The sequence below is a fragment of the Hylobates moloch genome, unplaced genomic scaffold, assembly GCF_009828535.3.
Source record: "Hylobates moloch isolate HMO894 unplaced genomic scaffold, HMol_V3 SCAFFOLD_12, whole genome shotgun sequence".
NCBI lineage: Eukaryota > Metazoa > Chordata > Mammalia > Primates > Hylobatidae > Hylobates > Hylobates moloch.
The window spans coordinates 20,012,924-20,039,099 of NW_026652287.1; the positions used below are offsets into that span (position 1 = coordinate 20,012,924).

The 26,176-nt window shown below is 45.4% G+C and overlaps 1 protein-coding gene across 3 annotated transcripts in view; it reads right to left on the reverse strand.

The window, feature by feature from the left end:
• Positions 1-6,864: 6,864 nt before the first annotated feature.
• Positions 6,865-26,176, reverse strand: part of RPH3A (rabphilin 3A) — a 319,863-nt gene continuing 300,551 nt past the window's right edge. For all 3 annotated transcript variants that reach the window (XM_032168616.2, XM_058425445.1, XM_032168615.2), the window contains exons 15-22: positions 25,854-25,928; positions 24,141-24,250; positions 19,797-19,923; positions 17,647-17,703; positions 16,702-16,856; positions 13,023-13,104; positions 9,400-9,496; positions 6,865-8,603 (exon numbers count right to left, since the gene is read on the reverse strand). In XM_032168616.2, coding sequence (XP_032024507.1) covers positions 8,473-8,603; positions 9,400-9,496; positions 13,023-13,104; positions 16,702-16,856; positions 17,647-17,703; positions 19,797-19,923; positions 24,141-24,250; positions 25,854-25,928 — 834 coding nt within the window. In that variant the 3' untranslated portion in view covers positions 6,865-8,472. The remainder of the gene's footprint in view (positions 8,604-9,399; positions 9,497-13,022; positions 13,105-16,701; positions 16,857-17,646; positions 17,704-19,796; positions 19,924-24,140; positions 24,251-25,853; positions 25,929-26,176) is intronic.

Below are 26,176 nucleotides of genomic sequence, written 5' to 3' on the forward strand. Positions count from 1 at the left end.
TTGGTTTCAAAGAACATCTTTATTTCTGCCTTCATTTCATTATGTACCCAATAGTCATTCAGGAGCAGGTTGTTCAGTTTCCATGTAGTTGAGCGGTTTTGAGTGAGCTTCTTAATCCTGAGTTCTAGTTTGATTGCACTGTGGTCTGAGAGACAGTTTGTTATAATTTCTGTTCTTTTACATTTGCTGAGGAGAGCTTTCCTTCCAACTATGTGGTCAATTTTGGAATAGGTGTGGTGTGGTGCTGAAAAAAATGTATATTCTGTTGATTTGGGGTGGAGAGTCCTGTAGATGTCTATTATGTCCACTTTGTGTAGAGCTGAGTTCAATTCCTGGATATCCTTGTTAACTTTCTGTCTCGTTGATCTGTCTAATGTTGACAGTGGGGTGTTAAAATCTCCCATTATTATTGTGTGGGAGTTTAAGTCCCTTTGTAGGTCATTCAGGACTTGCTTTATGAATCTGGGTGCTCCTGTGTTGGGTGCATATATATTTAAGATAATTAGCTCTTCTTGTTGAATTGATCCCTTTACCATTATGTAATGGCCTTCTTTGTCTCTTTTGATCTTTGTTGGTTTAAAGTCTATTTTATCAGAGACTAGGATTGCAACCCCTGCCTTTTTTTGTTTTCCATTTGCTTGATCTTCCTCCATCCCTTTATTTTGAGTCTATGTGTGTCTCTGCACGTGAGATGGGTTTCCTGAATACAGCACACTGATGGGTCCTGACTCCTTATCCAGTTTGCCAGTCTGTGTCTTTTAATTGGAGCATTTAGCCCATTTACATTTAAAGTTAATATTGTTATGTGTGAATCTGATCCTGTCATTATGATGTTAGTTGGTTATTTTGCTCGTTAGTTGCTGTAGTTTCTTCCTAGCCTCGATGGCCTTTACAATTTGGCATGTTTTTGCAGTGGCTGGTACTGGTTGTTCCTTTCCATGTTTAGTGCTTCCTTCATGAGCTCTTTTAGGGCAGGCCTGGTGGTGAAAAAATCACTCAGCGTTTGCTTGTCTGTAAAGGATTTTATTTCTCCTTCACTTATGAAGCTTAGTTTGGCTGGATAGGAAATTCTGGGTTGAAAATTCTTTTCTTTAATAATGTTGAATATCGGCCCCCACTCTCTTCTGGCTTGTAGAGTTTCTGCTGAGAGATCAGCTGTTATTCTGATGGGCTTCCCTTTGTGGGTAACCCGACCTTTCTCTCTGGCTGCCCTTAACATTTTTTCCTTCATTTCAACTTTGGTGAATCTGACAATTATGTGTCTTGGAGTTGCTCTTCTCGAGGAGTATCTTTGTGGCATTCTCTGTATTTCCTGAATCTGAATGTTGGCCTGCCTTGCTAGACTGGGGAAGTTCTCCTGGATAATATCTTGCAGAGTGTTTTCCAACTTGGTTCCATTCTCCCCGTCATTTTCAGGTACACCAATCAGACGTAGGTTTGGTCTTTTCACATAGTCCCAAATTTCTTGGAGGCTTTGTTCATTTCTTTTTATTCTTTTTTCTCTAAACTTCCCTTCTTGCTTCATTTCATTCATTTCATCTTCCATCAGCGATACCCTTTCTTCCAGTTGATCGCATCTGCTACTGAGGCTTCTGCAATCTTCGCATAGTTCTCGAAACTTGGCTTTCAGCTCCATCAGCTCCTTTAAGCCCTTCTCTCCATTGATTATTCTAGTTATCCATTCTTCTAATTTTTTTTTCAAAGTTTTTAACTTCTTTGCTATTGTTTTGAATTTCCTCCCGTAGCTCAGAGTAGTTTGATAGTCTGAAGCCTTCTCTCAACTCATCAAAGTCATCCTCCATCCAGCTTTGTTCCGTTGCTGGTGAGGAACTGCGTTCCTTTGGAGGAGGAGAGGTGCTCTGCTTTTTAGAGTTTCCAGTTTTTCTGCTCTGTTTTTTCCCCATCTTTGTGGTTTTATCTACTTTTTGTCTTTGATGGTGATGTACAGATGGGTTTTTGGTGTGGATGTCCTTTCTGTTTGTTAGTTTTCCTTCTACCAGACAGGACCCTCAGCTGCAGGTCTGTTGGAGTTTACTAGAGGTCCAGTCCAGACCCTGTTTGGCTGGATGTCAGCAGCGGTGGCTGCAGAACAGTGGATTTTCGTGAGACCACAAATTCAGCTGTCTGATAGTTCCTCTGGAAGTTTTGTCTCAGAGGAGTACCCGGCCGAGTGAGGTGTCAGTCTGTCCCTACTCGGGGGGTGCCTCCCAGTTAGGCTGCTCAGGGGTGAGGGACCCACTTTAGGAGGCAGTCTGTCCGTTCTCAGATCTCCAGCTGCGTGCTGGGAGAACCACTACTCTCTTCAAAGCTGTCAGTCAGACAGGGACATTTAAGTCTATGGAGGTTCCTGCTGACTTTTTGTTTGTCTGTGCCCTGCCCCCAGAGGTGGAGCCTACAGAGGCAGGCAGGCCTCCTTGAGCTGTGGTGGGCTCCACCCAGTTCGAGCTTCCTGGATGCTTTGTTTACCTAAGCAAGCGTGGGCAATGGCGGGCGCCCCTCCCCCAGCCTCGCTGCCACCTTGCAGCTTGATCTCAGACTGCTGTGCTAGTAATCAGTGAGACTCTGTGGGCATAGGATCCTCCGAGCCAGGTGTGGGACACAATCTCCTAGTGTGCTGTTTTCCAGGCCCGTTGGAAAAGCGCAGTATTAGGGTGGGACTGACCCGATATTCCAGGTGCCGTCTGTTACCCCTTTCTTTGACTAGGAAAGGGAACTCCCTGACCCCTTGTGCTTCCCGAGTGAGGCAATGCCTCGCCCTGCTTCGGCTCACGCACAGTGCGCTTCACCGACTGTCCTGCACCCACTGTTTGGCACTCCCTAGTGAGATGAAACTGGTACCTCAAGCAGAAATGCAGAAATCACCCATCTTCTGTGTCGCTCAGGCTGGGAGCTGTAGACCGGAGCTGTTCCTATTCGGCCATCTTGGCTCCACACCCCCCCACCCCGCCCCCCGCATTGCTCTTTTTTTTTTTTTTGAGACAGAGTCTCGCTCTGTGGCCCAGCCTGGAGTGCAGTGGCGTGATCTTGGCTCACTGCAACCTCTGCCTCCTGGGATTAAGCAATTCTCCTCCCTCAGCCTCCCGAGTAGCTGGGATTACAGGTGTTTGCCACCACACCCAGCTAATTTTTTGTATTTTTAGTAGAGATGGGGTTTCACCATGTTGGCCAGGCTGGTCTGGAACTCTTGTGATCCATCTGCCTCAGCCTCCCAAAGTGCTGGGATTACAGGCGTGAGCCACCGCACCCAGCCAAAAGACAACTCTCATGTGCATACTTTTGCTTTCATGGTACTCTTTGTAAAAATTTTATTATTTTTATTTATTTTTTGAGATGGAGTTTCACTCTTGTTGCCTAGGCTGGAGTGCAATGGCACGATCTCAGCTCACCACAACCTCTGCCTCCCAGGTTCAAGCGATTCTCCTGCCTCAGCCTCCCAAGTAGCAAGGATTACAGGTGCCCACCACCATGCCTGGCTAATTTTTTGTATTTTTAGTAGAGACAGGATTTCACCATATTGGCCAGGCTGGTCTTGAACTCCTGACCTCAGGTGATCCACCTGCCTGGCCTCCCAAAGTGCTGGGATTGCAGGCATGGGCCACCATGCCTGGTCAAAAATTATTTTTATTATGAATACATAAGAGGTGTACATATTTATGGGGTGCATGCAATATTTTGGACACAGGTGTATGATGTGTCATGATCACATCAGGGTAATTGGGGTGTCCATCACCTTTAATGGCTTCCTTAACCTCATCAAGCCAATGTCCCCGGCAGATCTGACTGAGCTGAGCAGGGGTCAGCCTGGCAGGTTTCAGAGCATTGAGTGTTTAATCCACTTGGCCGTAAACCCAGCCGCAATTGGGCCTGCACTGCTTTCACCAGGAACCACCAACCCTGTGACCTGCCCCTTTTCCTGGCCTCCGCTTTGTCATCCCTGATGGGAGACCGGACCTCAGCAACTTGGTCTTGCCTCTGACTCCTACTCAGAACAAACATCTCTAGCTGTTGGCTGAATTTCTGTGGGCACCAGCAGGAGAGTCTGATCCCATCTGTGCAGAGACCTTGGAGATCTGATTTCTGCCTCACCTGAACCTCACCCACTTTCATCTCCAATGTCCTGTGTTCAACCAATGCCAGTTCAAGAACATTTTCCCCTGATGCAAGCTGCGCGAGGAAGCCCAAGTTTAGGGGCTGGCAAGTGGAGGTGGCACTTGTCAAGTCTCTACCGTTAGCATCTCTCAGCACCTCTTTGAACTATTTATTCCTCCAGTTGAGGAAACTGATACTCAGTGAGGCTAAATGACTTGGCCAAGTTCCCATAGCTAGAAAGTGTCAGTCAGAATTTGAATGCTGGACTTAATTGAAATTTTGGCTTGTGTTCTTTTCAGGGCAGATGCTTTCCAACACACCATATAGCCACTTACAGAGTGTTTTATTCAATGGGGTCAGCCAGGGGTCGGGGGTGGGGGCAGCACAATTAGCTAGATCAGGTGTACTAATATTTATGTAAACTTTCCTCCTGTATATTCATCTCAGTCTGTTAGGTATGTCCGCATATAAATGAAGATCAACCAGTTTAAGGATGGAAATTAGGCTTCTTTTTAACTGCCACCCATGACTGACTGGTGGTGGCTCCCTGGAACACTGGGTTGAGAGGGACTCAGAGGCTGCTTGTAGGTTCTGTAGGAAAGATGCCATATTGATTAATGATGTCTGCCAGGAGCACAGGGAAAATGGCAAGTGTCTCCAGCTGTTCCTGTGAGGCTTGTATGGACCTAATTAGCACCTCTCTCCACCTAGTGGCAGCTAGCTAAATTGCCACCAGGAAAAACTGAACAACTTTTTGGGTAGTGGTTTTCAGTCATGATGAAGGTGGAAATCACAAGGCATCAACCAGGAAATATTTTCTTTTTTTTTTTTTTTTTTTTGAGGCGGCGTTTCACTCTGTCGCCCAGGCTGGAGTGCAGTGGTATGATCTCAGCTCACTGCAACCTCCACCTGCCGGGTTCAAGCTATTCTCCTGCCTCAGCCTCCCGAGTAGCTGGGATTACAGGTGCGTGCCACCACACCCGGCTAATTTTTGTATTTTTAGTAGAGACAGGGTTTCACCATGTTCACCAGACTGGTCTCAAACTCTTGACCTCAGGTGATTCACCCACCTCGGCCTCACAAAGTGCTGGGATTATAGGCATGAGCTGCTGTGCCCGGCCAGGAAATATTTTCAACTGTACACTTTATCTTCAGGGTTTAGCAGAATCTGTGGGGAAAGAAATATCCCAAGTGAGACTAACATGGCAGCTTTTGCTTTTGAGGGCACAAAAAGGAAATGGTCTCAAAGAAAAGAGAATTATCTGTGGGATAGAATTGATGGCTCCTTCTTGAAGCAACCATTACTGATAAATTGCTTAAGCACTTTGGGGATGGATTATAGTGTGATTAAGAATTCTAGAGGTGGGGTGTGGTGGCTCACACCTGTAATCCTAAAACTTTGAGTAGCCAAGGCAAGTGGATCACCTGAGGTCAGGAGTTTGAGACCAGCCTGGCCAACATGGCAAAACCCCGTCTGTACTAAAAATATAAAAATTAGTCAGGTGTGGTGGCATGCACCTGTAATCCCAGCTACTCAGGAGGCTGAGGCAGGAGAATCGCTTGAATCCGGGAGGTGGAGGTTGCAGTGAGCCAAGATTGTGCCACTGCACTCCAGCCTGAGGGACAGAGCGAGACTCAATAATAATAATAATAATAATAAAGATTTGTTTTCTGGAAAGTTAGTTACTGACTCAGTTCACCTTCAGGACTTCTGAGAATCTCCAATGAGAGACTCATTGTAGGTTGGAAGGTGCTAGAATGCAAGGGAGGCATTTGATGGTCCACGCTTATCGATCAGTTTGTGAAGAACACTGGACTCTGGGAGTCCAACAATCGAACTCCTTTCCTGGTATTGCCTTTGTGAAACACTGGACATGGCATTTTCTTCTCTGGACCTTGGTTTCTTCATCTGTCTAAAAAGTGAGTTGATTGAACTAGGTTGTGGCTCAATTTTATGTTCTTTTTTAGCTTTGGCAATTTCTGATTCTGCAACCACTTGGGACTTTTCCCAGGTCTTGTAGCAGCAGGAGGAGGATGAGGATGTTGCCTTCTTGTTTGGTAGGCACCAGCCAAAGGTATTCTTCTAGAAGGGTGTGGAGTCAGCCAAGTGACCTTAGGCCCACCTGCCCAAGATAAAATCCACCAGAAAGCAAACTCCTCATGGGCAGAGAACACATCTGTCCCCAGTGCCTGGAACATAGTAGATGCTCATTAAATTCTGACTAACAGAATAGCATATGTCCTGGTGGGGAGGAAGACTTCGCAGAAACCAGAAAGGAAAACTGCAGACCACTCGTTTTCCTGGATGTTCCTACTTTATTTTTGGCTACATCATCACAAAGAAAGATGCTGGGTGGTTGTGCATGCACCGGAGGACGTGTGTGTATTCTAGGCAGGGAGGTGGTTACATTTGTCGGGGACAGCGTGCACCCAGACCAGGGGCACTGTGAGCTTGCTGCATGCTGATTCCAGCGCCTACACCAGCATCAGGCTTGGGCGACACAGCCAGCATGCTGTCTCCTAAGGGGAAACTGTGGCGGGGGAGGTGGGCTGAGAGTAGGTGCCACCAGGGACTAATGGGGAAAGATAAGGTCAAAAGGAAAGATGGCAGCCAGGAAGCTATTGGCCACCTTGGGGAAGGTGAAGAGCTCGATGTTTAGAAGATGGTTATTCAAGGCAAGAATGAGTCCTCCCATGAATTGTGCAGGGAGCTGAGGGTGGAGGGCATTGAAAAGATAAGAGACGTGATTTGGGGAAAGTGAGAGTTTGAGTGTCTATCTGATGCTTCTGTAGAGAATATCAGGGGTTTGGGATGACTGGGGGTGATTTTCATGAGGGAAGACTTCATTGAAATTGGGAAAATCAAACCTTTCTCACAGGGCATTGAAGATTGCCTGACTTCAACCTCAAATTTGTAATGTTTGCCCACGTTGCCTTTTCCTCCTTTTTAAAATAATTTTTTTTATAGGAAGAAAGGGAAAGATTGATGATGAGTCCAAAGCCTTTGGCATCAGGCCTGTCTCTCTCTACTGTTCCATAGCCATGATATTATTTGATTCTCCCAGAAAGCTTAGTAAAGACAGTGCAGGAGACAGAGAGACAGACAAAGAGAGACAAAGAGACTGGAGGGGGTTCTGAGTGAGAGATGGATGCAAGAGAGTCAATGAAACAGAGTCAAAGGGCATTGGGGAGGAGGGTAGCTTGTTCATTTATCTAAGAGCGGAGAAAGGAGAAAGGCTGGAGGCTTTGGATGAGGCTCCCTCAGACCCATAGCCCTGGTCCTCTAAATGCCTCTGTGCCCACCCGGGGAGCCCACGGATGACAGAGCCCCTCTATGCGGCATCTACACAGCTTGAGGGATGCTGCCATGCACTCAGGGCAGTGCCAGCCATTGGCCCAAGCCCTGGGAATGTCTGGCTCTGCCAACAGGAGGAGTGGGTCACTTAAGAAGCGTGGGTCCAAGTGGAATCTCAGGTGTGGGCCAGTTTCTCAGTTTCCTGGTCAGGCTGGTGAGAGGAAGGAGGTGAGGCTGGGTTAACATACATTTTTTTCGCTGTTGTTTTTGTGGCATTACTGCTTTAGAGAGAGAGAAAGGCAAAGGAGAGAAAGGCAGGGAGAGAAAGGAGAGGGGAGAGGCTGAGAAAGACAGAATCTACTATGATGAAAGGGAAAGAAGAGGGAGGAGGAGAAAAGGCGACAGAGGAAGGGTTTTTTGTTGTCGTTTGTTTTTGTTTTGCTAGGAAGCACACAGGTGACATTTGGAAAGAGGAGAGCGTCCAAGCCCCTGGTGAATTCCGTGCATTTGCGTCTTGGTGCACTTGGAGCAGGGAGGGTGTGTTCCTGAACACAGCAGTCTGTTTTCCTGCCAATCAGGGTGTGCATCTCGGGGGCAGTGGGAGCCTGGAGGCTCTATTTCTGCCCCAATGCTTCTCTCACAGCATTGTCTGGGTCTGCTGACAACTGAGGATATACACAGACACAACACAGGGAATGAAAGGGGGTGTGTGTGTGTGTGTATGTGTGCGTGTGTTCAAGGCTAGGAGGGTCTAAAAACAGTCCTAAATGATGAAGAACCTTTGTAATTTACCCAAACTGAGAGGTTATTAAATGATCAACCTCTTTGTAAACATCTCCCCAACCCCATCCCCATTGCTCCATCCCAGGGACCAGAGAGGGGCTGTATTCAGAGCCCACATCCCAGCATCAGGGAGGAAGGAGTCTTTGGCAGCAGTGCCCAACGTGATGGGGGCTCAAAGGCAGGCTCAGGGAGATCAGCAGGGTATGGGGGGAGGTAGGCATAGAGAAGAGAGATCAGGGTGCGGTGGGCAGCTAGGGCAGGCTGGGGGGGACCTGGGACATGGAGTTGGGGACCTGGGCACTAGCCTAATCACTTGACACGTGGTTCTCATTCTGTAGCTGGTGCCAGCGCTCTATCTTCTTGTCTTTATTTTTCAGACACTCATACCAGTGTTTTAAGCGCTCTCCCTTGGCAGAGATCCCCAGCTGGCAGCCTCCTGGAGGATAGATGGGAAGATAGGAGCAAGTGGTCAGAATAGAGGTCATTCTAGACCCTAATGTGTAGTTGGGGGAAAAACTGCACCAAGCAGTGACCCCCTAGCAACCTGGGATCCATACTCTATAGAGAGCTGTTATAACATTGTTGCTGCTGTTGTTGTTGTTGTTATTATTATTATTATTAATACTGTCCTTCTCTGCCTCAAGAACCTGCAATGACTCCCTACTGTTCCACTGAATCATAATTTCACTGTATTTTTAAAGGCTTTCTACAAATCACCATTCTACTCACTGAAACTTATCTCCTACTACTTCTGGGAACTCATTGTCTATTTCCAAAGAGGTTCATCATCCTGCTCAATCCTGTCTTTACCCCTTAGCTCAGGCTCTGTCCCTTGCCTGGGGTCCCCACCCCCCTGCTTCATCTTTAATTGACTTTCTTCCTCATGATTCAGACAGGAACTAAAAAATCAAAAATTTTATCCTGGACATGCAAATAAATTAAGAAGAATTCTTTTGCACCCTGCTTTCTCCAGAGAATGCACATCTCTCCTGTGATTTAATTACCCCACTGGAGGTGATTTGTTCAACAAATAATCAAGTTTTGTGAGCCTTTTCATGTAAAGACATCCCCAAATTGGACCAAGGTCAGGATCATGGGTCTCAATTTAGCATTTGAACAATGAGGTTGCCAAAAGAAAAGCAATGACCTCAACTCTCTGTAGCCCTGGATAAGGCTCTTCTGTTCTGGGGAGCACAGAGGAGGGCGTTTTCTCTGGAGTTAGGAACACTCACCGATGTAATCATTGGACTTGCCGATGTCATAGTCCCAGACTGAAATGTCCAGTGACTTCTTTGCCAGGTCACTGTGTTTGATGTCATAGAAAAACTCCTGGATACAACAGAGGAAGACGTGGGTAAGAGCCCTCTGAACCCACAGCATTGGGAGGTAAGAGGCAAAGTCCTAGGGGTTATGGGCCAAGGAGAGGTCCTTGAGCTGGCATTCTGGGAGCAAGGAGGTCTTCCCGCTCCGATCCTCTGCCCCAGGTCCAGTGATCCCCTTCCAACAAACACTCTGTGTAACAAAGCACTGTCATCCTCTTTTCAGTGAATTTTCTGTTTGAAATTGGGAAGGCTGGTGAGGTTTTTCTAATAGAGCTCAAGTTTCCTTGTAGGTAAATGGCCATGAACTCAGTCCTTCCCCTCTGGTAGCTTCTGAAGGGGCATCTCCTTTTTTATTGCTTAGGGATTAAAAGTAGTTGAAGTGGCAGGGCCCCGGTGGCTCACACCTGTAATCCCAGCACTTTGGGAGGCCGAGGTGGTGGCTCATTTGAGGTCACGAGTTCGAGAACAGCCTGACCAACATGGTGAAACCCCATCTCTACTAAAAATACAAAAATTAGCCAGGCATAGTGGTGGGCACCTGTAATTGCAGCTATTTGGGAAGCTGAGGCAGGAGAATCACTTGAACCAGGGAGGTGGAGGTTGCAGTGAGCCGAGATCACGCCACTACACTCCAGCCTGGGCCACAGAGCGAGACTCTGTCTCAGAAATAAATAAATAAATAAATAAATAAATAAATAAATAAAGTGGACTGAGTACATATGTTCCCAGACAATCTGATTTTTTAAAAATAGCTTTTCTGCCTAATTACAAAATTCATTTTATGTTCATTGCTAAAACAAAGAAGAACCCCCCACCCCCAATTCCCAGTAATCCAACTACCCAAGAATAACCATGTGTTCACAGTGATGTATAAATTTTTTGTTAACTAAGTAATGCTGAACATACAGTATTGTCACTTCCTTTTGCATTTACAACTTTGGGCAAAAACCAACTTAGCATGTTCTCAAATATTTTTCTACATCATCATTTCAAATGGCTGCATTTAATGGCTATGTGGCCGTGTGGCTGTGTGGCTCTGTAGCTGTGTGACTGTGTGGCTGTGTGGCCGTAACCTAATCCCTAAGGATATTTAGGTTATTTCCAATTTTTCACTATCATCAAAAATACCATAAAAGTCACCCTTGTAGCAGCTGGGTGTGGTGGCTCATGCCTATAATCCCAGCACTTTGGGAGGCCAAGGCTGGGTAGACCTCTTGAGGCCAGGAGTTCAAGACCAGCCTGGCAAACACAGTGAATCCCAGTATTTACTAAAAATGCAAAAAATTAGCCAGGTGTGGTGGTGCACACTTGTAATCCCAGCTACTTGGGAGGCTGAAGCAGGAGAATTGTTTGAGCCCAGAAGGTGGAAGTTGCAGTGGGCTGAGATCGCACCATTGCACTCCAGCCTGGGTGACAGAGCGAGATCCTGTCTCAAAACAACAAACGAACAAACAAATCAACCTATATCATTACATATGTTAAAAAAAAAAAAGTAACCCTTGTAGCTAAATCATTATGTACATCCATGATGACTTACTTAGAATAGATTTTGAGAAGTGAATGAGTTCGCGACATTTTACGATGGAGAATAGTGGCTATACTGTGATAACATTTGTGTACAATAAGAAAGCTGGTTACACATATACTCGCTTTGTATATGTATATACATCTCAGAAATTGATAATATATTTGTTTCATAAGAAATGAAGTAGGTGCCAACAAGGCTGGGGTAGGAGGGGGACTTTGATTGGATACCCCTTTGCGCTTTCTGAATTTTGAAATATGTGACTGCACTACCTATTCCCCAAATAAGTGGAACTTAACTTCTAACATTTGACAGTTTTGAAAGTGTTTTGGCAAAAGCTTTCCTTCAGAGGGTTGCTTTCTCTCCAGTAGTGTGTGGATTTTCCCAACGCTGAGGACCAACATTGAAAACTATTTTTGCATCAGTTTGTTATGTGATATGGTGTCTGGTCTAGATTCACAGCTAATGAGTTTATTCAGATTTCAAGTTTTGTGACTTGCTCAGATTCCAGGAGAGTGTAGGGCAGTACAGCTATAAATGGCTCCTTACTCAAAATCCATGATATGAGTTAGGAAATCAGGGGTTCAGCCGAAAGAGGGGCCTAGAGAGGAAGGGCTGAGCTGACTGCTCAGTGATTATTCTGAACTCTGTTTACACAGCACATTCCGCATGTGGGTGTATATGGGTGTATGTTTTTCTTTATCTTTTTTTAAGCAAACAATACTAAACCTACTGTGCTGTAACTTCCCTTTTCTACTTTGCAATATGTGATTAAAATCAATATTAGCCAGCTCAGACCCAACATCAGATTTCAGGAGCAGGGCAGAGAAAGGAGATTCAGTGGGGGTAGAACAGGACCCAGGGCTGCTCTAGGCAGGCATAAGCATGGACATGGACTCATTCCTGCTCTGCACGTGGAGCAAGGCTCAGGCCTGTGGCTCTGGGCTCAGAGCTGGTGTCTCATGGCACTTTGAGACACTTCTCATGGCACTTCTTTGTCTTTATTTAGGTCTAGATCAGAACCATACATGTGGTTTAAATTAGAACTCATTTACTCTTCCACTCTTTCCTCCATTCAACCCTTCATTAACCGTTCTCTGCCTGACAGGCTTGTCCACAGAGAAGTGAAATCCAGATTTCACTGGATTTGGAAACCGGACGGATGCACAGTGTCTGGAAACAGAGGAAGCACATCTGCAGGAGGTGATTCTGCTGCTGAGTCCTGAGGAATGAGTAGGAGATTTCCAGAGAGGAAGAGAGGGAGAGGACAGTCCAGGAAAAGGGAGCAGCAGGTGTAAAGAGACCTGCATGGAGGTGAGTGTCACTTGAGGAGGGGGTGTATGAGACAAGGCAGGGATGGAGGCGAGTTTGAAAGGGCTTGATTGTCATACTAAGAAATTCGAGAGCCATTGTTGAGTTACTGAAGCAAGGGGGTGACAAATTCAGATTTGTGTTTTACAAAGCTCAAACTTATGTGGCGGAGGTGCCAAGCACAAAGAAATGAGTTAGGAATCTACTGCAACCGTCCAGGCCTGAAATGTCAGGGTCTGAGGCAGGACAGTAGCAGTGAGAATGGAGAGGAAGGAGCACATTCAATGGGTGTCCAGACAGTGGTTTCAACAGGACTTGATGCACTGGACGGACATGAGGAGTGGAGGACAGGGCAGTGTCAATGGGATGGATGGTAAAGAGCATCACTGTACCTATTTATTCCCTTGAATTTCAGTATTAGAGACTACTTGAATTGGTGAAGACGTTGGAGATGAGTTAGTTCAATCTCTTCCCAAACACTGCTTCCTCCCTATGACATTCCTAATCTGTGGGCTTTTGTCTTAGGCTTGATTTCTTCCAGTGACAAGGAACTCATTCCTGCTTCTTTAGATAATTGAATCTGATCTATCACAGCAAGATTTTTTTTTATGTGACTTACAACCTTCTAGTAGAAATTTGTGCCTCTCTAACACTCAGCAAATATCCCAGAGCATGAAAAAGAATGGGGCAGCCTTACCTCATTGAATTCGGGATTCAAGGTTTTCTTTTTAATTTGAGTCTTGTGTTTGGCCTTCTTTCCCATGTCCGGTTTCAGCCAGCTGGGAGGCGACACAACATGCTATTATGGATGACATTTAATGAATAAGAACAGCCTCTTGACCCCAAAGGCCCCTTCTTTATCAGAGTGAATTGATGAATAAATCAGAAAGGGATCAACATTGATAATGACCAATATGCATTAGAGCATCTGCTTGGTACCAGGCACTTGACTGAGCACCTTAGGCATATTTAATCCCCACATGACCCTAGGCGGTAGAACCACAACCACTCAGTTTACAGACACAGGAACTGAGATCCAGAGAGGCAGAAGTGTGCCCTAGCTCACACAGCTGGGATTGAATCCAGATGTTGCATCTGGAGTCTGTGTTCTTAGCATGTTCACTTTCTCCCCATAAGTCAAATTGATGGCCATGGCTGGTGGTGCCTGGCATTTTACCATCTATCTCACCTTAGGCTGCCCCCAATCCCTAGAGAGATGCTGGGTGTATGCACAGAAAGGGGGAGATGCAAATCTGATTACTGTCACTCCACTGCTTAAAACTATATACTGGGTTCCTTTTAAACTCAGGCGAGAGTTCAAAATCCTTCATGTGGCCTTAAGACCCTGTGTGTTGGGTTTCTGCTCCATCCCAGCCTAACCTTATGCCATCCTTCTCAACCCACTCCTTACTTCTCCTTTCCACTCAAGGGCCTTTGAGCAAACTGTTTCTTCTGCCTACAGGGCTCTTTTCCAGTGAGGCCCAATGTCTGGCACATAGTAGGTTCTCAATCAATATTTTCTGGGTGAGGCTGGGTATGGTGGCTCGTGCCTGTAATCTCTGCACTTTAGGAGGCCAACGCGGGAGGATCACTTGAGCCCAGGAGTTCCAGACCAGCCTGGGCAACATAGTGAGAGCCTGTCTCTATAAAAAAATAACAAAAATTATCTGGGCACGGTGGTGTATGCCTGCAGTCCCAGGTACTCAGGAGGCTGAGGTGGAAGGATCTCTCGAGCCCCAGAGTCTGAGGCTGCCGTGAGCTATGATCACACCACTGCACTACAGCCTGGGCGATAAAGCGAGACCCTGTCTCTTGAAAAAAAGAGAGAGGGAACAAAACACAAACCAAACAAAACAAAATATTTCCTGGGTGAGTAAACACAATGGGCTAAACACTCCTAAGGGCTGGGACATTTGGATTCTGATTCAGGTTGTCACCAGCAGAGAAACTTTAAACGTGAGCATAACTTTACTGTGCCTCCGTTTCTTGACCTGTAAAGAGGGCAAACATTTCATTCTCATCTACAGAAGTGATTTTGAGGATAATTTTTAAGAAGAGACAAAAATGAGGAATTAAAAGTTACCAAAGAGCTAAGCAAAAATAATGGGAAGTTCTGGCTCTTAAAAAAATCTTTATTTGATCAGAAACTGCTTAGTGGTCTCCCATTTCTTCTCCCATAACTGCACCCAGCAGGTCAGCTGCTTCACTGGTGACCACAGCAATTCTAGTTCTTCTGGAAGGGTTGGGTGGATGGGGGAGGGGGTGGTAGAGATAATTATTTAAGAAAACCAATCTGCACATGGCTGGCCTCTGATGGAGTGCTGGACAGCACCCCTCGAGCTCATTTCCTCTCTTGGGTCATAGAGGAAATAAAATCAAATTACTCTTAGAAACCAAACAACTTGTCCCTGACGTGTGTGTTCTTTGTTAACTAAATCTTCATTCAAAGGAAATCTGAAAGACAGCCCACATGAATCTGTTCTTTGGCCATGGACTAAAGGGAAGTATTGCTTTCTGTTATCAGAGGCAGTGGAGGTGGGGGGAGTGTCTCCCAACTGGAGGGAATATTAGTAAATACTCTTTGCCATGAGTAAGGACAGTGACGGTGGTTGTTTAGAACCATAATGGCAGGTATTTATTGAGCATTTACTGTGTACCAGACCCCTTGAAAATGTACCTCTCAGCCTGCATTCTCCAATTGCAGGGGGTAAAATTGACGAACAAGCTACTGGGCTCTGTATTCACGATGTTCTTGCTGAAGCCACGCTTCCCACAAGTGTTCTTAGCCAATAACTGACCCTAGCAGGGACACTGGGCAGCCCCATTTCTGGGAAATGCAGGACTCCTCTGATGCGTGACTGTGCTCAAGGATTCTCCATCACCTTGGATGAAACTGTGCAGCTTCCTTGGAGCTGCACTGCAGCCTAAGATTGTTTCTACCCAAACTTCCTTCCTTCTCTGCTCCACAGGGATCATACCTGTAGCAAGGTCTGTGGTCTCTATGGGTCCCCTCTGGATTCCTCATCTCCTCTACAGGCATTTCTCCAACAAATCTCTCGCACACCTTATCTTCTCTTGGTGTTTCCTTCTTGGAGGCCCTGAACTAATACACAGGATTACGCTGTCCATTTTGCAGCTGAGCACACTGAGGCCTAGAGATGTTAAGCTATGAGCCCCAGGTCACATAGCTAGAGCATACTGGAGGCTCCATGCTCCATGGAGATCCACATCCACAGAAACGTACATGTTGCTGCCCCAAGGCCAGCAGAATTCTACTGAGGTGCTAAACATTTCTGTACCAGGCTCGATTCTGGTTGCTTTCTTTGTGCTATCTCATTTGAGCCCTAAGCCCACTCTTGGAGATAAGTGGAACTCTTGTCTCCATTTTACCAATGAAGAAACTGAATGAGAAGCTAAATAACTTGCTTAGAGTCCACAGCCAGCACAGCTGGCAGAGATGAGAATAAGGCCTGATGTCTGACACAGCGGTGGCTATGAGATTGCACCTGGCAGACCTCCAGCTACAGGAAGCATAACTGACCAAGGCCCTGGATGCAGTGCTTGGAAGTCCATGACATATTTGTATCAAGGCCATGCTCCCAGCCAATGACTGGGCCTCACAGGGATGCTAAGGTCGGCCCACTCCTATGAGATACAGGACGTGTCTGATGGCCAGTTTTGGCTTGAGGACTCCCTGGTGGCCTTACTGAACTTGTATCTGGAATGCTTCCCTCCAACTTCCCTACCTATTCCCCTCACTCAGGTCAGACTTGCATTGTAGTCTAACATCTCTTCCCTTTCTCCCCTGACTCCCCCCAGACTTCCTGGAATGGGCATTTCCCCTGATAAACCCTTTGTCTGCTTAATCCTATTTTGGCATCTTCTTCTCAGAGGATCTGGACTAACACAGATAACAGAGTCTCTTTTGTTCTCCATGATGAGATTACTGGAACAGACCCCAGATTGAAGGCATTTTTTTTTTTCTGAGCATTTCCAGAATGAATCTGGAAAATGCCAGATGGCCTCTTTGGTGGTGGAGGTCTGAGCGGTCCAAGGGGTGTGCAGCCAACTCCTGGGAGCTATAAATGGGGCTACTATAACTAATCAGCTTAGTTGTAGAGCCATCAGCAGGCCCTCAAGAGGACAGGGCCACAAAGCTTTGCCTGTGGGCACGTGACACACCAGTTTGACTGCCTGAGACTCCAGACCCACATTCTTGCCAGTTGTAGGTATTTGTTTCACCATGACCTTGGGCAGGTTCTTTGCCCTCTCTGGGTCTCAGTGTACAATGATCTTGGTGAAACTCTCTGGTTCTCCTTTTCTAAGGCTCCAGGACTCCTTCAGGGCCCACCTGTAGCCCCAAGGCATTGACTTACAGCTTGACGAATGGATCTGAGTAGCCATTAGCGTCCATGGCAGCCAGGTGCACACAGCGTATGATGCCCACAATGAGGCCTCCCTGCTGTGTGCTGTACATGAGGGAGACCAGGATCTTGCCACGCTCCTCGATGTCACCAATACGCTCCACCTGCTGCATTGGGGGAAAAGGCAGTGTGGGCCTTGGAGGGGAGGGAGCCAGGAAATGTGAATGACGAGCATTAGGGAAGAACCTATGAAGGGCAGGCGGAGCTTGGCCAGCTCTAGGGAGCCAGCATCAGGGACAGCAGATGGCCTAGCCTCCAAGGAGGAGCCAAAGGTGAAAGTTGAGGACCAGTCTCAGGCACATGGGGACCAATGGCTTCCCTTTGACTTAGACATAAATGGACTCTGACTGTGAGCACAGATTAAACTTGCTCTGGGTCACTGATTGATTGGCTTTGGCTCTAACCCAGGACTGAGCTTTGACCCTGGCCCCAGACAGATTCTTGCCTCTGATCTCAGACTCCCTTAACACAACCAGTCTTCTTAAAGGGCAGTCCCTGGGGTCATATGAGGGACCCAGGCAGACAGTATGAAGGCTTAGTTCAGTTTCTGCCATGCACACAGCTCAAAGAATGCATCTACTCCAAGAAAGGAGTGTGCCATTGCCCTAGTCAGTAGAATTGTCAACAGAGCTTCTGACAACAAGGCCAAAAACCTGGTGGGCATCCTGGGTATGAGAGAAAGGGGCTGCCCCCTCCTCAGAGGCTTAGGTGTGGAGAGGACATCACTTGTCTCATGCTCAAACAACTTGGGCAAAGGGTCGCTCTCAAGGCAAATCAACAGGGGGGTGGTTGCAAGAGAATGGGTGAGGAAGGGGCCAGGGAGGGAAAGAAGAGGAAGATGCTAGCCTAGCCCAGCACAGACCCCAACTGTGGCTTCAATTCCTGCTCAGTGCTCACCTCCTCCTCATAAAGGGCCATGCCTCGGGCTGACCCTGTGGTCCCAGCGCGTTTCATCTTAAAAGAAGAAAACAAATAAAAGATAACATTGTCTATGGAGCTCATCTTCCTGCACAAGAAGGACCAGAAACCCCTCGCACGCACTTCCATTACCATCCAGAGCCATGAAAGTGGGTTCTTAGGCTACTATGGCCCTCCTGCATTCTCCCTTTTAGCTAAAATTTATAAAACTTAGCCATATGGCAAGCTATGTGAATGTATAACAACCCATGATATAGCTTCTGTTACAATTCCAATTTCACAAATGAGGATGCTGAGGGTCTGAGTAGTTAAGCCCCTTACCCAAGATCACACAGCCAATAAGTGTCAGAGAATTCCACACACAAACAGACAGGATTTCATTTTCTCTGGCTGAAGTGGCTCAGGAGTCTTTGGGTCTGACCCACCAGGTGCTTTTTCCCTTCATGGCCCTTTTGCTGAACTCTAGGCTCTGGGAAACAGAGTTAGAAAACCATTGGTTAAATCCAACCTCCCCACTTTGGAGAGGAGGAAACCTGAGGTCCAGAGGGGAGGAGCCCTCAGTGGGACATAATGGGGGAAGTTGGTGGTGCAAGGGTTAAGGTTTAATGGCAAAGAGCAAAAGAAGATGATCAGTAGTGTTCTGCAGCTGCTGCAGCCCTCTGGGTGTCCTGCACCTCCATGTCTCTGGGGCTGGCTGTATTCACCATAGAAAGATGGGAAGACCCAAAGGCTGATGATCCAGGCAAGGGCCTGGCCGACTGGACTCATGGAGTTGGAAAAGGAAGAGAAGCCTGAAGACCCAGCTGTCACCAGGCAAAAGCCCAGAAGAAATGCCTCACTCCTAGGGATGTCTTTAAGGATTTGAGACTGGAGTTCAGTGGAAATCCTTCCTTGCAATTTTCCTTGTTTGGTCTTGTTCCTTTGCCTGAGCTATAAAACTATGGCATGGCATGCAGATATTCTATCCTCGGGCTGGCCATCTGGTGGGAAGATGCTGCAGGATTTCCCCTCCTGCACCCCATAGCTTCCCTGTGGAGAGAAGGCAGGCTGCCCAGAGACACCAGGTGTTGTAGGAGTGCTGGTGTTGTAGGAGAGCTGGGCTCTGGCCAGTGCCCAGAGACCTTGGAGACTTGCTACCCTCTCTGGGCCCAAGTTGGCCCATACATAAGGCAAGGCAGCCTGAATTATCTGTAAAAATATAGATTGTTGAGTCCTACCTTACCCCACTAAAACAGAATCTCCAGGGGAGACCCCCACAAATCTTAGTTTGTAAAGCTCTGGTTTTAAAATCCCCGGTTAATTCTGAGGTGCAACCCCGTTGCAGAACCTCATTTTGATCCTTGCTATTTTCTCAAAGAGCACGAATCACATCTGACAACAACGACAGTTCTAATACTTCATATGTATTATCACATTCAATCCTTAAAAGATCCTATGAGGTTAGTACTACAGTATCCCATTTTACAGATGAGACATCTGAGGCCCAGAGAAATTAAATAATGTGCCTCAGGTTATACCCTAAGTGGCAGGGCCAGGATTCACACCCGAGAGTCTGGCTGCAGAGCCCATACTCTTAAACTCTAGGCTATGCTGCCTCCTGTTTATCTACATGGTGCTTTCTGACTTCATGACTGACAGGTGGGTAAGGCAGCAATATTTCCTACACTATCAACTGTTAATTTATGAGTGCTTACTATGCATTAAGTTCTATTTTGATTATTTTTTAAAACACAATCCTCCCAAGAGGCAGGTACTGTTATAATACCCACATTACAGACGAGAATACCGAGGCTCGGAGTGGTTCAGCCCCTTGGCCAAGGCCATGGAGCAGCAAGTGGCAGAGCTGGCTCTGAACCCAGGAAGCCCACGCTGCCCCTGCCATGCTGTCCATCCAGTTTGGCCAAGAAGAATTCATGTTCGAAGTGATGCTGACACAGGGTTTGTGAAAGGCAGAGAGAGAACGCAGCCTGAGGTTGTGAGCTAGAATCTTGACTCTCCTCTGCAGACCTGCTGCAGTTCCTCTGCTACCCAATACCCCGTGGATCTATTTTCCCCAGTTCAGACCCAGAGGAAGACAGCTCCCCCAATCTCCCCTCCTCCCATTAGATCCTCAGGGTAAAGTCACTCACAGGAATCACTCGCTCCAGGCAGATGTTGAAATTCTTCCTCTGGTTGGGCTTCAGTTTCTTGAGGGAGAATCTGGTCTCACCAATAAATTCATTGTGGCCAAATTTATCCTCATCACAGACAGAGATCCTGCCACCAACACAAGGGGGTAGAGAGAGAAACAGGAACAAATATTGAGATGCTGCTGTGTGCCAAGAGTTGCAGCTGATGCTGGTAAGGAATGTGTAATGTACGCGGAAATAATATGATTTCCTATTTGTCTATCACTGGGCCAAGTACCTTTAATTTCTTTATTGCAGTATAACTGACATGCAGTAAAGCGCATAAATTTAGTTTACAGCTTGATGAATTCTTGCATTTGTATATACCCATGTCATTCCCACCCAGGTCAAGATATAAAACATTCCAGAGACTAAAAGACCCTCAGGATCCCTTCTAGTTGCTGCCTGTCTCAAAGATAGCCACTCTCTTGCCTCTGGCCACATGAAGTCATTTGTCTGGTTTTTGACCTTCATATAAATGGAATCATATAATATAGACTCTTTTATGTTGGCTTCTCTTGCTCAAGATTATGTCTGTGAGATGCATCCATGCACAGTGTAACTTATCCTTTTTATTGCTGCACAGTATTCCACTGTGTAAATATACCATAATAATTCTGCTGTTGATACAGGTTGTTTCTAGTTTTGAGTTATTATGAATAATGCTTCTATGGAATATTTATGTTCATGTCTTTTGGTATATACATGTACTTATTTCTATTAAGTATTTTCCTAGGAGTAGGGTTGCTGGCCATGGACTAGGCATAAGTTTAGCTTCAGTAGAAACTTCAAAACAGTTTTCCAAGGCGGTTCCACCAATTATGTCCCTACTAGCAGTTTATAAATATTCTGGTCACTCTTTATTCTCTTTGACTTCAATTACGTCAGTCTCTAAATTTAGCCTTTCTGGATGGGTCATAGTATGTCACTAGTTTTAATTTACATTTTCCTGATGACTAAAAAAGTTGAGCCCCTTCTCATATACTTTATGGCCATTTGAGCATCCTCTTTTGCAAAGTCAGGCTAGGAACTTTTCTCATTTAATTTTTCCTCTTTCAAAACAACTGCATTTACCGTTTAGAGAAGATACTGGGGCCCAGAAAGATTAAATAATTTTTCCCTAATAAGAGGTAGAACAAGGGTTTGAATCCAGGTCTCCCTGAATCCTATAGTAATATATTGTCTTTTGTTATCTACCTTACACAGCATTGAGTAATAGTGGCACAAAAAGAGCAGGTCATAAGAAATGTCCCTTAGGACAAGAGTCTCCAACCCTCAGGCCACGGACCAGTACCAGTCTGTGGTCTGTTAGGAACCCGGCTGCACAGGAGGAGGTGATGGGCAGCAGGTGAGCAAGCATTACCACTTCAGCTCCACCTCCTGTCAGATCAGTGGCAGCATTAGATTCTTATAGAAGCATAAACCCTATTGTGAACTGCACATGTGAGGGATCTAGGATGAGAATCTAATGCCTGATGATCCAAGGTAGAACAGTTTCACCCTGTAAGCATCCTTCTCCCTCCCCAGTCCATGGAAAAACTGTCTTCCACAAAACTGTTCCCTGGTGTCAGAAGGATTGGGAACTGCTGCCATAGGAGACCAAAAGGACCAGTCATGGCATGATAAGTTATCCTGACATATATTAAGAGAGGAAAGGACTTATTGTCTTCCAAGGCATGGGAGGCATTCTTGGGGGACAGGAAGGGACTGTAAAATACCACACTCCTTGGCCACCAACATTAGTTGAACAAATGTTCAAAGTCCTGGAGGGCCCAAACACCCTCGTAGCTGAGCCCTGCACTGTCTAACACTGGAGAAAAAACTTGTCTCAACTGAGCTGGTTGGGGTGTAAACAATATCATCCTTCTTCACAGCAATGCATCTCCAAAGACATAAGGGAATAATCACTGTTTTTGACCCTGTAGCACCACTTATAGGAATTTACCTCAAATATATCATAAGGCAAGTACAAAAATATTTAACTACAATGGGTCCAAAAAATAGTTAGAATAAATGAGATCTAATATTTGATAGCACAACAGGGTGACTATAGTCAATAATAATTTAATTGTACATTTAAAAATAGTGAAAAGAGTATAATTTGGTTGTTTATAACACAGGGATAAATGCTTGAGGTGATTAAAAAACCCATTTAACCCATTTAAAAAACTCATGATGTGATTATTACACATCGTATGCCTGTATCAAACTATCCTATATACCTCATGAATATTAATATATACGCCTACTATGTACCTACAAAAAATTAGAAATATATTTAACTACAAAGATGTTTGTCACAATATTGTTTATAACTATGAAAATAGCAGAAATAACAAATACTGTACAATAGAGGAACTGCTTAAGAAAATTATGAAATAACCACAAAATGTAATAGTGTACATTAGAGAAAGTGTTGTACTTAGTCATCAGCGAAATTTGAAACCACAACGCAACACCCGTGCACACCTACCGGAATGGCCAAAATGAAAAAGTGAGGCTGTGAAGCAACTGGCACTCCCATGCATGACTGATGGGAGTGCACACTGGCACAGCCACTATGGAAAACTGGCAGTTTCTATTAAAGCTGGACATACCCATATCTTATGGCTCAATCATTACACTTCTAGGTATATATGCAACAGAAATGAGTGCACCTGTGCACCTACAAACAGCTACTAGAATGTTCCTAGCAGCACTATTTGTAATAGCCCCAAACTAGAAACCACCCAAATACATCAACAGTAAACTGGATAAATAAAACTGCATTATATTCCTGCAATAAAATACTAAATAGCAACAAGAATGATCTACAACTACACACAACTTAGATGAATACACACGTAGAATGTTAAATGAAAGGATATAGATACAAAAGAGCCACACAATACAATTTCATTTATATAAAGTACAAAAACAGACACAATTAACTTGTCCTGTAAGATGTTAGGATATTGAATACCCCAGGGGAGTATTCAATAGGAAGGGGCCACAGTGGGGGTCTTCTGCAGTCTAGGAATGTTCCATTCCTTAAGCCCAGTATGTTCACTATTGTGAAAATTCATCAATCTGTGCGCTTATATGTGCATTTTGCTAAATGAATGTTATGCCGCAATAAAAATATTTACCTAGAATAATGTTGTAGCCAATTTGGAAAGCAGTTTGCATATCTTGTAAAATTGTTTTGGAAAACATCACATATCCCATGATCCAGTAATAATTCTCTATGGTTTGTGTCCTAAGGAAACACTCATATGCACACAAGGAAGAATAAAGTTGCTCATTGCAACTTTGTTTGTAATAGAGAAAAGCTGAAAACAATTTAAATGCCCACCCATAGGTAATTGGCTAAATAAACTGGTAAACATTTACATAAAAATTTAAAACATGCCAAACAATGCTGTACATTGTTTATAGATACATAATTATGAAGTATAAGACATACTTGAGAATGATACCCAAAGAATTCAGGATGGTGTTTAGCTCTTGGGAGAGAAGGAAGAGGACAGGACAGGTGGGAGACAGACTATACGAAAGGAGCTTCAACTTGCACTGGGGGTGCTTTATTTCTTAAAAAAGAGCTGAAGCAAACACAGCAAAATAGCAGGATTTTTAACAGATCAAGTATTGGGTGGGTTCATGGATGTTTGTTTTAGTATATTCTACACTTTTCTATTCATTTGTAATATTTAAGAATAAGAACATTTTAAAAAATCTGTGATAAATCCATTCTGTGGAATATTCTGAGGCAGTTAAAAATTAGGTAGATTTAAACGTCTTTTCACGGCTGTAACACCGAGATACATTGTTAAGAAAAAAAGGCAAGTTCTATATATATATATATATATATCCATTACTTCTAATGGCAAAAACTGCAATTACTTTCACACCAGCCTAATAATTCAGCATTGTAGAAGAGTATGAAATAGGATCAATGTATTCTTAAGTGATACAGATGTATTAACAGGATGATCTATTGTAATAAACCTTTTTATAAGCACTCAATTTTATCAGGAAAAAACTTTTACATACACACCCACACACGCACCCCACCCCCTAACACACACACCCTGAATGAACAGATACCAAGATGTTAACAGTAAATAGTTTCAACTTATCTGTATTTTCCAAAATTTCTACCAAAAATATATGTCATTTTTTGGTAAAAGTAAACAAGCAAGAAAAAAAATAAACTAAGTACAGATCTTTTTAGAGTGAAGCCCTGGGGGACTCACCCCAAGTCTCAGTTGCACCCACCCCAAGTCTCCCCTTCGCTTCCCTCTCTGCCCTCTGCCTGCCAGATACCTGAGGGTCTTCCTTTGCATGTCCTCATCGGTGATGCCGTGATACACGAGGGTCTCATTCCAGATGGGGTTCCGAGTATTCCGCAGAGTTTTTGTACGAAGCTTGTTGGACTAGAGCCCCAGAGAGATGGACAGAGACATCTACCTCAGTGGGGAGCCAGTCGTGGAACCCCATCGTTTGGGCTGACCTGGGGTGGGTGGGTGGCTTTCCCCAAAGGAGTGGCTAGGGGCTTAGTTATTCCCAAATGCATGTTCTCGGGGAGTGGGGGATGTCCTCTAGGATCATGGCCACAGAAAAATGGATCAATGCTTGACACTGGGTCCCCTCTCCCTCCATGCACTGAGCCTCCTCCTTGAACTTTCCCTTAAGAAAGCAGAGACATCTGCCTTTGAGAAGAAATCATTTATAGGTGAGGGAGACAGAAATGAGAGTCACCCATTCCCATTTAGGCAGGGGGATATTGGGATGGTTCTCTCTGTTCCCCCCAAATAGTACCCTTCATGCCTAAAATTCCTTAGAGGGGCCAACATTTTTCATTTTCCTCTAAGACGGAGAAGCCTAGAAATGCAACTATGCCCAGAAGTGGCCTGGTGACAAATCTCATTCATGCTAACATGCAAATGATTCACATTAGATTCTTCAGCAAAGCAGCTTTGGCTATTAGGAGTGGGTAAAGGAGGGCATCTAGAAGAGAAGCAAACATCACTGGGGAGTGCGGAGGAGCGGGGGCCAAACACTTCATAATTTGGCCATGGCCAGGTGAGGAACTGTCTTTCCTTGATCCAAAGAAAAGAGTGAGAGACATATGTAACAAACCTGCACATTGTGCACATGTACCCTAAAACCTAAAGTATAATAAAACAAAACAAACAAACAAAAAACAAAAACAAACAAAAAAAATAAAAAATAAAAGTCATGTAATCAGTTAAAAAAAAAAAAAAAGAGTGAGAGAAAGTGTATGCGTGTGTGTGTGTGTGTGTTGAGGGTGGGGGACGGTGTGCAGGTACGTACTGTGTCCTCTTTGTCTCATGGAGCATTTGGTACTTGTGGGGGTATTTAACAGGCATTTGCTGAAGATCATTTGACAGATGTACTATCACCTTTGCCTTTAGGACATCTATGTCAAATTAATACAAAGCACAAAACAAAAGCCAGGCAGGCACACTTCCATTTCCAGCTATATACTCTGGGTGGGCCAATCCCCAGAGAGGAGAATTAACCCCAGAACAAAGCAATGCTCAGCAGGCGAGCTGGAGGAGAGAGGAGGGTAGGAGGGCCAGGGCTTCAGAGAATATTCTCCAAAGTGCTTAGTCCTGAAATTTAGAGAAAGCTGCTCATTTCTATTGAGAGATAAGGAGTGTGTGGTTGGGGCATAAAATGTGTGGAGGAGGTGAGCCAGAGTCAGCAGTGGGAGAGCTGCTGAAGGTGTTCGAGCAGATGAAGGGCATCATCAGGGCATCTGCTTCTCTTCTGGCATTGGCAGCTGCCCAGATCCCAGGTTTCTGAGTTGGAGAAATGGGCAGAGCCCCTGCCCAAGGGAGAATGACCCCGGGACATACTTTACATACTCTGCAATGGCTTTGCTACTCACAGGATGAGGTGGGGTTGGGGATTTGGGGCAGATAAGGCTATTTTAGGCTCCGAGCTGAGAACCCTGGGTATCTGCCAGGGCCCATGCACCCGGTCTGCAGAGAAGCCCAGGCCATATGGTACCTTGCTGGCTCCCGGCAGGAGGTGCAGCTTAACGTAGGGATCAGCCAAGCCGTTTGAATCCATGGGCTTCAGGCCCTGCAAGAGAAAGAGGCAATGGTGTGAGGGCCTCAGGAGGGCCCAGTGCTCAGCTGTCATCGGCAATGGGCATAGCCCCTGGCATCTGTCCTGCCTGTTGGTCCACCCTGTGTGTTTCCTCCTCCAAAGAGAGAGAAGGGAAATGCAGTATCATGGAAAGAGTACTGGGACAGGAGACAGGGTTTTAAACCTGGCCATGTCACTTCCTGGCTATGTGACCTTAGACAAGTTTAACCTATCTGAGCCTC